Here is a 13,593-nt window from a genome sequence, read left to right on the forward strand (position 1 = left end):
CGGTGATTACGAATTTATTATTAATTTTCAATTTCACTCAGCCAAAAAAAACAAAAGTTAAATTTGTGTAAGCTAAAAGTCAAAAGTGGTATTTAAGCACAAAACTTAATAGTATCATTCTGCATAGATATATATAAAATTGTTTTAATGATTTGATGAATATTTTTTTTAAGATTTCAGGTGTTTTTGTTATAATATACGCAATCTGCGAAAACACAGTTTTCCGGCAATTAAAAAAAAAAAGTATTGCTGAATTTGTTTTCCGTTTAATATGTTATGAATAAATATGAGTTCTAACTACTAACAAATTCTCATTTTATAGGTCCTAAAATTAGGACTAAAAAACTATAAAAACTTGAACCCTAACTAAGGAGGTGGGAAATGGGTCTCATTTAAATTTGATACAACTGACGTGTACAAGCATACCAAATAAATATTTCTTGTAAATTTCAAGTCGATCCGACTTTTTTTTTCGAAATTATAGCCGGTAAAAGTTCTAACTTAAAAACTGGTATGGTTTTTTTTGTTTTTCAAATTTCGACTGTACAGAAGTAAACGGTTTCAACTTTTACAACCCCCCCCCCACCCTAAAGTACTAACTAGATGAAATTTGTGATTTATAAAGTTGCTACTTGAAGGAATTGGTTCATTATTAAAAAAGTTACAGTGTATACAGATAATCACACATCAGCGTAAAACCAATACCTTTGCCGCTCTGCATTGAAGCTAAAAACTATATATAGTTGTATGTGAACATTACATTAAATGTTATTTATATTTATAATGCATTAAAAAATTCAAAGAACCTACTGATAACGTGGTCAAATGGATAACGACACTAGACATCCAACTATCTTGTTTATTATTTTATTTATATATATATTTTTTTTGTGCATAAGTAACTAATAATAGTAATAATTAAATTTAATATATATATATTTATTAAGAAATAAAATTGACAGTAACCTATAACAATAATATGTAAAAAAAAACCCATTAGTCCATATAGAAGTTGGCCTTCGGGAGAATAGTTGGCGCTATTTCCGATTTAAAAGCCACACCATCGACTTCCACGGTTTTGTGATGATGCTAGCTAGCGATACTTGAGCGGGTGCTTCCAAATATACTAAATTAAAAGACTACAAAAAAAAGAAGTTTTTTAACAATGTCTAGAAAACATTCTTGAATCAATTATTTTACTCTGTCATCATTTGAAGTCTGAACGCCAGTAATACGTATATACACTACCAGCCTTTGTTCAAATTGCAATAACTGCCACGATCGGCACGATTTATTGGATTTATCTATAATGATGTCCCAATCTTTATGATTGACTGAAACATGAACAGTGTAATCGTAGGTATCGTTATTGTGGTCCCAAAGCAGCATCCTATAAATAATGACAATACTAATATAATCTTAATCTTATTGCCACAGTTGACCTAAAATTATTTTTAAATATATTTCAAGCACAAAAAGTATTATAATTAAAAAATAGATACCAAAGTAAAAAGTAAATATTCTGTAAACGATTACCTCATTGAACTTAGCAAATACGGTTGGGCGAGTTGAACCTCTATACACCCTCTATTCAGGTAATGATATAAATATCCACGATACTTATAGTAGTGTTTATAGTCATCATTCAAAATGCTGTCTTGCATCGTACTGGGCGTATATTTCGCCATATGTCTGATAAACGTATTTGGAATTCCATTGATTACAATCGCATCCATAGATGATAAAGCAACATTGTACTTTGGAGCTAATAGATTGAAATCAGTTAATTAGATAGATAAGTTTTTTTTTATATTATTCAAAGAACGAGTTATTTTCGTGTTGTCCTTACCAACTAATCCGTTTTTGATTTCCACCAAGTGCAATTTGTCCGTATTGTACATGACTTTTAAAAATTTAATTTTTTTACTAGTATTTTTGGTTTCAACAATACGGATGTATCTAACATATATTCGGTTAATCCACAAACGTTGAATTGACCGACAATCGTAATTTGAATGATCAACCACACGAAACCAACTGTACTTATCTATTGATACTTCAATGTAATAGGAGGGAGTGCTGAAATAACAAGAATTCGATCAAATGAAAACATGAGTAATTTTTTTATCAATAAAGATGTCAAAAATCAAATAATAAATTTAAATAATTGTTGTGCAAAATAGATTAAAAAAACAATTATAAGTCATAACTGATTGTTTGATGCATTTAAAATTTTTTTTATTCATTTATAAATTAAATTAACATTTATTAATATAAATCATGAAAAAAATAAATTTTAATCTTGTTGGTATTCAAATGATATTATACTAAATCTTTGATTAGAATATTAATAAATAAAAACGCACCAACAACATATTTCCATTTCGATGTAGTTTATACTCGACGGATGATCCAACATGATCATGGTACCGCCGTCAATTTGAGAAAGCTCTATCGAATCTTTTTGAGCGAAATTCACATTTGGTTCTAAAGAATAAAGTAGTTGATACTAAAATATTTTGCCTAACATATTATATTTACATTGAGCATACCTAATCGTCCTCGATAATTTAATGTTTGTGTGAGGGACTTCTTTATGACATCTAAAATAATTTTATACGAACGAACCAGCTCAGATCCCCAAACTTCAGACAGTTCTTTTTTATCCATAAGCTGATATCTGATGGCCGATAAAATGTTGGTTTTATCGTTAGGACCCAGTTTTTCTTGGTTCTTTTTGATCCACTGACTAACCGCACGGAATATATCCAATTCATGAGCATACGCCGTGTCACGATTGAGAATTAGAATTAATGCTTCCTAAAAATAATATTACTGTCACAACTAGTTAGCTAACAAGAGCAATACTTATTTTTTACTATAAAATATAATTACGGGCGTCAAAGATTGAGAATCTTCAGATTGCAATACGTCCAAAGCGTTTATGTCAATAAAATTGATTGATGCGACTTCGAGTTCTTTGTGTTAATAGTAAAGTGCCACAACCAAAAACGAACATACATTGTGTATATTAATGTTATTACATAAGTACTCGGACAGTGAAAATTGTAAGTTTGTAAAACGCCATACATTCGAGAGAAATAATAACTCCAAAATGACGTTATTCTAATACATACAAAATACATAATATATATATACTCGACAAATCCTTTTCTATAAAATATATTTATATTCTAAATATATACATTACAAGTTACCTCTAGAACACTTAAATTCATTTTACCGAAATAAATATATTTAAGAAGTTCTTTAATTGATGTTGGTGATCCTTCGTTTATTGGCACCTCCTTTTTATAAGTTTCTGTATAACCGTTACAAAGTAATACACTAAAAAAGGTATCCAATATTAGCATAAAAAAATGCATTGTATGTGCTACAACCAGTAAGGCACATTGTACGGGCTACTCAATTTACTTTCGTTTAGTTTGAGCATGTTAGATTATAATGAACAGCTATGTAATAAGTCATACAATCAGTTTGTATAATTACTAAATCACTTGTTTACTTGTTTTACAAAACTATATTATTATTGTCATAAATATGTATAAGTGGTAATGGTTCATAGTATCAATTTATATCAAGCAAGTAAACTAACAATTATAGATTACAAAACAGTAAAAAATGTTAAGGCAATCGATGTTTCTGTTTTTTCAAAAAAATTTAGGTGGTTAATTAGGAAATTAGTGAGCCTAACCTAACCGTAAAAATCAAAAAATATTCTTTTCTAAAAAATAGTAAAAAAGTAAAAAAAAATGTTACCATTAGTACAATTTACCAATCAATCAAAAAAGAGAATAATATGCTTAAAGATATTATTACCTGAAATAATCACTGCGTGAGGCTAACACAGCACGATGGGCGGGGAATCGTTCATTACCTACAACTAAAACAACATCCGAAAACCTAAAATAAATATTAAAATATATTAGTAATATACTTATAAATACTACAAATGAATAATATATTATGTATAATATTAAATCTTTAAAAATAATACAGAGAAATTCCAAAAATTAGTTTAGTTATAAACTGCTTGTGTTTTTTATATATTTAATACTATATTTTGATAAATTATATGCTTTTTTATTCATATATTTTAAGGGAGTGTTTCAGAGATAGCTAATTAAGTATAATCATTGATGTTGAGGTTTATATTCATATTCGTACATAGCAAGATCTTATTAATTGTAGAAATAAATAGTTTTAAGCTGATACTTCAATAAAATTATTAATAATAATAATAATCTTACACGCTTTTACTAAAACATAAATAAAATATCCTGCTTTAAGGATATAATGTTATAAATTGAATGGCATTAAAATTGAATTCATTTTGTTAACGATACTAAAAAAAAATTTTTTAATAAGTTTAATGATATTGTTTGTTCGTGCAGCAGATAGGATTCAAATCAAATTACGCGCGTCGCGACGTGCCAGAGGCGTTTTTTATGCTGTGTTCGGCCGTCGAGCCGTTTTGTTTTGTTTTTCTGCTTTAATTAATTTAATTGTAAAATTTTATCTAAAAAGATAAAATAGTTTGTCGTCGTATTACCGGTCGCAGTCATAGGAGCCGCGCCGAAAGTTTCATATCCAGTTGAGCTCATGTTCTGCGCGCCATAACGGGGACCGTCTTCTTTCACACAAGAATTTCGGGCCGTCATAGTGGCAGTTACAACAGTGGAAATCAAATTATTGTCGGTATTGTTATCACCTATTATTATATGTTAGTCTTAAGTATTTCAATATTCCTTAGTATTCTGGCCAGAAAGTAAGATTATTAAATAAGTTATTATATTCAATAGAGAAGTAATTTTATAGAATTACATACAACAAATGTTTTTATTTTTTATTTTAATGAGCAAAATTACCTATACAGTCCATATTTAATATTTAATAGTAGAACCAGTTTTTGGATTCAGCGTCAAACGCTTTAATATTTTAATCTTGAAGGCCGGATAAGGTCATATTATTTTTGAACCCTCCGCCTTAACACATACCATCAAAAAACATTTTTTCAAAAAAAAAAAATGAATCTGTCATTAATAAACAATTAGTGACGAAATTTATGTCTATACATGCTAAAGTAATTATTCCTTCTATTGATACTTGTAAACTTAAATGTTGTTATAAGATTATGTTTTTTCTATAGTGGATTTTGACTGCACTACAATTTTAGGTCTACTAACATGTAATAATTCAAGAAAATTAGAATAATTGATTGTGTTAACGATACTGATAAAAACATTTTAAATAAGTTTAGTGATATTGTTGAAGCCGTAAGCAGCCTTTCTATATAATGTTATATACACATTGATCACGAGGTATAAATTAAAGATAGTTAACCAAAATTTAAAAAGAAACGTCTAATGATTTTTAAAAAGTGCATGTTGTAGAAGGTTTTATGATATAAAGCTTTAAACTGAAAATGGTATAGGAGAAAATATAGAAAACATAGTATCATTTACATTGAAATATAATGAAGACTTTAGATAAGAATAAATTGCAGTAAGAAAACTAATTATTCAAATTCTCCCATAGTTCCTAAACAGCATGATGCAGTAAACAGATATGGTAGGAAATAGTAAAACTTAAGATATATTTATGTTAATTGTTCATCATTTGTATGTCTGTATTATTTATTTTTATCTTGTTTTGTCCCTAATAGTTTTTGACATTTTCATGTCTTAACTCTGGCACATACCGAAAAAAGTGTTATTTACTTAGTGTTATCAAAAAAGTGTTACCACACGGAGATGGGGTAGTGGGTGGGAACGATGATGGGATGGGGTTGGGGTGGAAGATAGGGGTAGAAGTTAGGGGTCGGTGATAGGGGGATAGAGAAAAGGGTGGAAGATAGGGGATAGAGATAGGGGTGAGAAAAATGAGTTGGAGATAGGGATGAGTGATAGGGGTGGGAGATAGGGGTAATAGATTGGGATGAGAGATATGTTGTATTTACAACGATCAAATTATAACTGACAAAATTCAATGTAAATTAACAGGTTAATTTCCTATGAATTGTTTTGGGCCAGATATTATGAAAACACTAAAATATTAGCCAGAAACTTGATATGTTTACTAGCCACCTTAGATAATAGCTTGTTAATATACTCTAAATTTATTCAATACTTCAACTAGACATGGAAATGCTCTTTCGTGGTTGCAGACTCGGCTGAGAAACTTTTTAAATTTTATTGCTTTATTTTTTTAAATGTGATAATTTTATATTTTATAATTAGAATGTTTTGTTTATAAGAATTATTTTTATTTCCTAGTTCAATTTTTTTTTTAAGGGCATGTTATAGTAGGCAACACACTGTTATTATACATATATTGTACAGGTTATTCCCTGTACACGGGTTAATACTAAATAAAATTTAATATTCTTTAAAATTAAAAATCACCCGTCCTTTACATCTAATGGAATCTTATAAAATTTCATAATACATACTCTTCTTTTAAAAACGTATTGCGATCGAAACGACGACATTCGTCGGTCAAGAAATGAGTGTGATCAATTTGCTCGTCACCGGCCGGATTTGGCGAAGACGATGGATTCTCGGTAGGACCAGAGTATGCTAAAATATAAAATTAATTTTACAAATGAATTTGTATTATTTATTTACAGTAAGAATTAACGTCCAGCGGTTTGATTTAACATCAATTTTTTTAAATGGTAAATGTTGATAATTTTAATGAAATAATAATAATAATTGTATTGCACTAGTGCAGTAAATGTTTACGATTGTAAAATAATTGAACAATTTTTCATTTAATTTTAAATATTTTTTTTGGTTTTTCAAATGAAAAAATAACAATAAATTAATTGCGTATTTGCAGTACGGTTTAATAATAATTGTGAAATCGTGAATCTGTGAAAGGATGAGTAAATCTTAATAGGCCATCTTTTAGTGAGAAAATAGCAAATACAGCAGATTGCGATAATTACCATAATTGGGTTCAGAATATGTCGCTTAAGATTATATGCTTCAATTATAAGAAGGCAATTATTTACGAAGATGCAAATAAAATATATTACGTACCCGGAGTTGACCTTAAAACAATGAGTACAATAAAATAAAACATAAACACCATCATGTTATACGTGTTAATGTGATTTATGAACACTATACAAAACACAACGTCCGTAGGTATTGAAAGCTAACGGGAGTATAATATTTTGATAAAATAGCGCACAATTTTTTAGCATACGCGATGGTGTTTTTCATAGAAAGAATTATGTATACAACTGGTGTGCAATTTTTGTGCGAGGCCTCGATGAATTTGATCGTACATTTCCGAAATTTATAGACAAGGTACCTGTAAAATAAAAAAAATATTCTCGTTTGTTATTGTGTTTTAAATTCATGTAACACTATTGTCGTATTTAAAACGGGACTATCGGTTTTTAGAAAGTCAAAAACACGGGGGCCAAAAAAGGTGAAAAATGATTTTTTTTTCTAGAAAAAAATTTATCGAGAAAAAAAAATTCTATCCGAAGCTTCTTTGAATACAAGAAGTGTTTTCTGTTAAAAAAATAGATTATTAAATCGTTTTATAAAAAAATATGACTTTGGTTAATGGTATATAACCCTGATCAACTCCTGTAAATACGACACTAAATTAAATTTACCATGATTATTGATAAGTACGTGTTTTTTTCTTCTCCATCGGTCATGCTATAGACGCCTTTAAAACAATTTACCACTTGCTATTCAAAGAGGGTTATTTTTTCCCTTAAGATAAAGGTAGTTCTTCATGAATACGTTTATGGTATTTGGAGGCTGGAAGACGAATATAAGATACATTAGTAACCCTCACATTTAGCCACCCGTTACCACTCGCCTCCAAAAACATGTATTATTAGCAGTTTACCCCGATTAGCATGTAAGCCATTATAGGTAGGGGAGACAACAGACACACGGGACAATGCCAGGGGCACCGATGCCCAGTCAGTTGACTTACTGCCATCTTCGGTCCGCGACCTAATTATTCTAAACCCATTACTTATTACTTCACGTCACCTTACTATTTTAAATTAAAGGCTACGGCCCTTTGAAATGATATTATAAACTTCAAAGTTCAATCAAACTCTATTTTACTCAAAAACAAAAAATAACAACTTATGCACATCTATTATATTTATTATAGAGGTTATTATAAGAGATTCCAAAATCACCCCTTCCCTAAATACTCTTACCGAATGTGGAAGAATTACAATGACCTTAAAATAACATTGCATTACGAAAAAAAATAAAATTGATCGACATAGGTCGTTTTTTTTATTATTATTCTAGAAAATCGTCAATAAGTCGGGTTTGTCATGTAAGTTGAAAGTTTGTCAGTAGTTAGAACTCATAAGTATTCATAACATATTAAACGGAAAGCAAATTCGGCACTACAGTTTTTTTTTAATTGCCGGAAAACTGTGTTTTCGCAGATTGCGTATATTTTAACAAAAACACCTTTAAAAAAAATGTATCAAATCATTAAAACAATTTTATGTATATCTATGCAGAATGATACTAGATTTGTGCTCAAGTACCACTTTTGACTTTAAGTTTACACAAATTCAATTTTTTTTTTTTACTTTATTTCTTTCTGGCTGATTAAAATTTAGAACTGATATTAAATTCGTAATCACCGACCCCAAAAACATATTATTTGACCACCTTTGAAGTTTTTTACACAAAAATCCAGAAAAATGTTACTTGCCGAATTTTGTCACTAATAGAATGAGGTAATCCGAAATTATTGAGTTTTTATCAGCCTACCAAAATCGTCAAATGTGGTTTTGGAGAAATAAAACGTATTATTACAGACAAACGTGAGCTAATATTGTTATGTTACAAAATACCAGTACAGTGGGTTCGGGGCAAAGTTAGAAAGTATTAAATTGAGGTGCTGTATTTACAAATAAGCATTAAAGCGTTTATTTCAAAGTGGTTTTTATTCAATTTTATCACTTTAATTTATCAAAGTACCTGTAAACCTGTGACCTCCCCGTCTCTACTATGCCCCGACCCCGCTGTACTGGTTTTTTTTATACATTTATAAAACTAAATTCGAAATACTGACAATTACCCTATATTTTTATAGTTGTCTTTGTAGAAACACGATAAAGCCTAGAGAAACAGGTCGCAACCACGTTTTTTCACCAACTCGATAAAGTTTTCTTTTTTAAAAGTAACAAAAACAAAAGTATCCCGTCAACAAATAAACATATCATTAATCTGACTGTTAACACTACCTGATTATTGATTATTTTTAATGTAGTTTAAACCAAATACATTCAAAGTATAAACCAGCACAGCAAGAAAGTACCAAAGTGAAGTCCAGTATCCACACTGCCGCAGTGACCGCTAAAATAGCACAATCTACCATACTTAATCAAGTATTTTTTTTTACATTTAAATAATAATATTAAAAACTATGAACGCCTTTCCAAATGCTTGGGTATTAACATTACGGTGAAAAGTACAAACAACACGTTATTAAAATATAGGTCACCTCAGTCAAACTTTGCATCTAAATCGTTTTGTTATTCATTCCGAGTTTTTCTTAAAAAAATAAATAAATACCTACTAGCAAAAATATTAGCGTTAAAAACATATTTGATGTCTCTGTAAAATGTGTTTTGGTTTGCCATGCAATTTATAACAATGATTCAGTCGATATGAACATTTGTTGAGTGCAGTTATATTTGTGAAAATAGTACGTTTATACTAAAATAAATTAATATCAATGTTTATAATATACCAGCCTGTTTTTTTTTTTTGTAAAATAATTAAATATATGTTAAAAAAAGTTTTTGTTCCAAGTCTGTGTTATTGCACTATGCTGTCTTGACCGTTGTCAAACGACGATTACATTGAAAACCATTAAAACTTTGCAAGAAACCGATTTATTTGGCTTAAAACGTAATCGAATGTGTGGGCATTTCAATGATGTGGAACGTCTGTGAGACATTAAGAATAATATTAGAGAAGTCACATGCATTTGACAATTATTACTTACTATGATGCGGTCGTATGTTTAATAACACACATTGACAACACGTTTAAACAAATTGTCAAAAATCTGCTAGAAAACTAAAAAATATCTTAAAACTGGGATTTCAATATTTTAGAAAGGAAACGGACACCGAATCAAGCGGTAACAATTTCTGTAAACGTACTGCATCAACTCCGAAATGAGATAATAAATAGACAATTATAGTATTTACGGATGGCACCAGCTTAGGTCATAATCAATACAAACATTTTTCAACTAATGACTACGTAAAAATTGATAAAATTGGGGCTTGCATAAAAGTAATAATATAATATTACAATAATATATTTTACCTCAAAATGTTCTTAAATCTTATTATTATATATTTTTTTCTTCTTTATTTTGCGATCTATGCAATTTTAGTACACTAAGTATATATGATGACACAGGTAAATTATAGTCATTGAAAGCATGAAAAGAGAAACCGTCCACTGATGACACTCTTATTAACTTCGTTTTTAATTAATTGATAGTGAGAAGGTCTCTGCACCACTTTCTTTTAAGTCTTTTTGGTGGGTTGTTGGGCATTGAGGGTAATGTGAGATTATTCACAAAGGGGTTTGGGTGATTTTGAAGAGAATTGTGGTAACGTCTGTAGTAGTCTTTGGCAACTTGTGTTATTGTTTTTATTTGTAAATCAGAGTGTAAATCAGACTTGTATTTTGTTAAGGTTTGAATTTTTAGCTGAACCTCAGATTTGGACTCCATATGTCTATAGTGGCTTAAGTAAGAGTTTATAAATGGTTAGTTTTATGTAAAGAGGCAACATAGATTTTTTCGAAAGTGATAAAAAGTGAAAAGGATTTAAAAATTCCTGTAAATCTGTGACCTCCCCGTCCCCACTATGCCCCGACCCAACTATGTTCAGACCCCACTATGCCCCGACCCTACTGTACTGGTTTTTTTTTTTTTGCAAAAACGTAGTGGACCAAATAACAATGTCTTATTATATTTTGTTGGAATGGTCGACGATTCATATTTCAATCGTTTGTACTCCATAGTTTAAATTATAATCGCTTATTCTCAATAAAATTTATATTTATATATTATATACTTCCATTAAAGCAAACTCACACAAACTATTTATACTTCATAGATTATATTATTTCAAAGCTATATTATACTTCTATTTTACTAGATTGACAATGTACAAAATAAAATGCAACTAAAAACACCTTTTCATAGATTCTTTAAATGTAAAGGGTGGGATAGTGAAACGGGTTTTCCCATTTAAATATATTAGAAAATCGCCGTTTTACTGCACACTCTGTATATTAATTTCTTGTTATTTTCTAAAAAAAAATTGATTTTCTTACATTTAAATTAAAATAAATCGTATACTGGTACTGTGATAGAGAAAACAATAAATTTTACCTACATATTTTACTTATTAGTTAAATATTACTAACGTGCATAGCCACTAGCGGTCGGCTGTTGCCTGTTATTTAACAATAACCTTTTATGGAGATTTTAAAAATTATGTTTTTTTAATAGTAGTATAGGAGCAGTATCATGATGTTAAATGTTGCGGCGGAGGTTTGGTGGGTTAGGGGTTATCCGAAAGTAATTTTGAGTTTTTATCAGCCTACCAAAATCGTCAAATGTGGTTTTGGAGAAATAAAACGTATTATTACAGACAAACGTGAGCTAATATTGTTATGTTACAAAATACCAGTACAGTGGGTTCGGGGCAAAGTTAGAAAGTATTAAATTGAGGTGCTGTATTTACAAATAAGCATTAAAGCGTTTATTTCAAAGTGGTTTTATTCAATTTTATCACTTTAATTTATCAAAGTACCTGTAAACCTGTGACCTCCCCGTCTCTACTATGCCCCGACCCCGCTGTACTGGTTTTTTTTATACATTTATAAAACTAAATTCGAAATACTGACAATTACCCTATATTTTTATAGTTGTCTTTGTAGAAACACGATAAAGCCTTGAGAAACAGGTCGCAACCACGTTTTTTCACCAACTCGATAAAGTTTTCTTTTTTAAAAGTAACAAAAACAAAAGTATCCCGTCAACAAATAAACATATCATTAATCTGACTGTTAACACTACCTGATTATTGATTATTTTTAATGTAGTTTAAACCAAATACATTCAAAGTATAAACCAGCACAGCAAGAAAGTACCAAAGTGAAGTCCAGTATCCACACTGCCGCAGTGACCGCTAAAATAGCACAATCTACCATACTTAATCAAGTATTTTTTTTACATTTAAATAATAATATTAAAAACTATGAACGCCTTTCCAAATGCTTGGGTATTAACATTACGGTGAAAAGTACAAACAACACGTTATTAAAATATAGGTCACCTCAGTCAAACTTTGCATCTAAATCGTTTTGTTATTCATTCCGAGTTTTTCTTAAAAAAATAAATAAATACCTACTAGCAAAAATATTAGCGGTAAAAACATATTTGATGTCTCTGTAAAATGTGTTTTGGTTTGCCATGCAATTTATAACAATGATTCAGTCGATATGAACATTTGTTGAGTGCCGTTATATATATTGTGAAAAATAGTACGTTTTCATACTAAAATAAATTAATATCAATTGTTTATAATATACCAGCCTGTTTTTTTTTTTTGTAAAATAATTAAATATATGTTAAAAAAAGTTTTTGTTCCATGTCTGTGTTATTGCACTCTGCTGTCTTGACCGTTGTCAAACGACGATTACATTGAAAACCATTAAAACTTTGCAAGAAACCGATTTATTTGGCTTAAAACGTAATCGAATGTGTGGGCATTTCAATGATGTGGAACGTCTGTGAGACATTAAGAATAATATTAGAGAAGTCACATGCATTTGACAATTATTACTTACTATGATGCGGTCGTATGTTTAATAACACACATTGACAACACGTTTAAACAAATTGTCAAAAATCTGCTAGAAAACTAAAAAATATCTTAAAACTGGGATTTCAATATTTTAGAAAGGAAACGGACACCGAATCAAGCGGTAACAATTTCTGTAAACGTACTGCATCAACTCCGAAATGAGATAATAAATAGACAATTATAGTATTTACGGATGGCACCAGCTTAGGTCATAATCAATACAAACATTTTTCAACTAATGACTACGTAAAAATTGATAAAATTGGGGCTTGCATAAAAGTAATAATATAATATTACAATAATATATTTTACCTCAAAATGTTCTTAAATCTTATTATTATATATTTTTTTCTTCTTTATTTTGCGATCTATGCAATTTTAGTACACTAAGTATATATGATGACACAGGTAAATTATAGTCATTGAAAGCATGAAAAGAGAAACCGTCCACTGATGACACTCTTATTAACTTCGTTTTTAATTAATTGATAGTGAGAAGGTCTCTGCACCACTTTCTTTTAAGTCTTTTTGGTGGGTTGTTGGGCATTGAGGGTAATGTGAGATTATTCACAAAGGGGTTTGGGTGATTTTGAAGAGAATTGTGGTAACGTCTGTAGTAGTCTTTGGCAACTTGTGTTATTGTTTTTATTTGTAAATCAGAGTGT

The 13,593-nt window shown here is 29.6% G+C and overlaps 1 protein-coding gene across 9 annotated transcripts; it reads right to left on the minus strand.

Moving 5' to 3' along the window:
* Nucleotides 1-954: 954 nt before the first annotated feature.
* Nucleotides 955-7,748, minus strand: LOC126841197 (BTB/POZ domain-containing protein 9-like). Of its 9 annotated transcripts, none has more exons than XM_050577520.1 (12): nt 7,674-7,748; nt 7,234-7,341; nt 6,473-6,599; nt 3,841-3,924; nt 3,219-3,348; nt 2,896-3,126; nt 2,553-2,820; nt 2,367-2,487; nt 1,850-2,079; nt 1,537-1,765; nt 1,201-1,390; nt 955-1,139 (listed from the first exon to the last, which is right to left on the minus strand). In XM_050577520.1, exons 7-12 carry the CDS (start codon nt 2,668-2,670, stop codon nt 1,038-1,040), a joined length of 990 nt encoding a protein of 329 aa, XP_050433477.1. In that variant the 5' UTR covers nt 2,671-2,820; nt 2,896-3,126; nt 3,219-3,348; nt 3,841-3,924; nt 6,473-6,599; nt 7,234-7,341; nt 7,674-7,748; the 3' UTR covers nt 955-1,037. The 9 variants fall into 9 exon arrangements, 8 of the variants coding, with proteins under 8 accessions (XP_050433477.1, XP_050433474.1, XP_050433476.1 ...); XM_050577517.1 differs by having other exon boundaries at nt 6,473-7,075; XM_050577519.1 differs by having other exon boundaries at nt 7,219-7,341.
* Between the last annotated feature and the right edge of the window lie 5,845 nt (nt 7,749-13,593).

Source organism: Adelges cooleyi, unplaced genomic scaffold, assembly GCF_023614345.1.
Source record: "Adelges cooleyi isolate 19-005CV unplaced genomic scaffold, UGA_ACOO_1.1 ACOO_flye_CR_arks_rails_tigmint_CR_PRNA_378, whole genome shotgun sequence".
In the NCBI taxonomy this organism is placed as follows: domain Eukaryota; kingdom Metazoa; phylum Arthropoda; class Insecta; order Hemiptera; family Adelgidae; genus Adelges; species Adelges cooleyi.

Bases quoted from the DNA above. Each gene is read 5' to 3' on its own strand.
- LOC126841197 (XM_050577520.1), bottom strand. From the start codon at position 2,670: ATGGATAAAAAAGAACTGTCTGAAGTTTGGGGATCTGAGCTGGTTCGT. The intron at 2,488-2,552 runs GTATGCTCAATG...TTTATTCTTTAG, and splicing joins AAATTATCGAGGACGATTAG to AACCAAATGTGAATTTCGCT. The intron at 1,140-1,200 runs GTAAAATAATTG...TTTTTTTTGTAG, and splicing joins AGACTTCAAATGATGACAGA to TCTTTTAATTTAGTATATTT.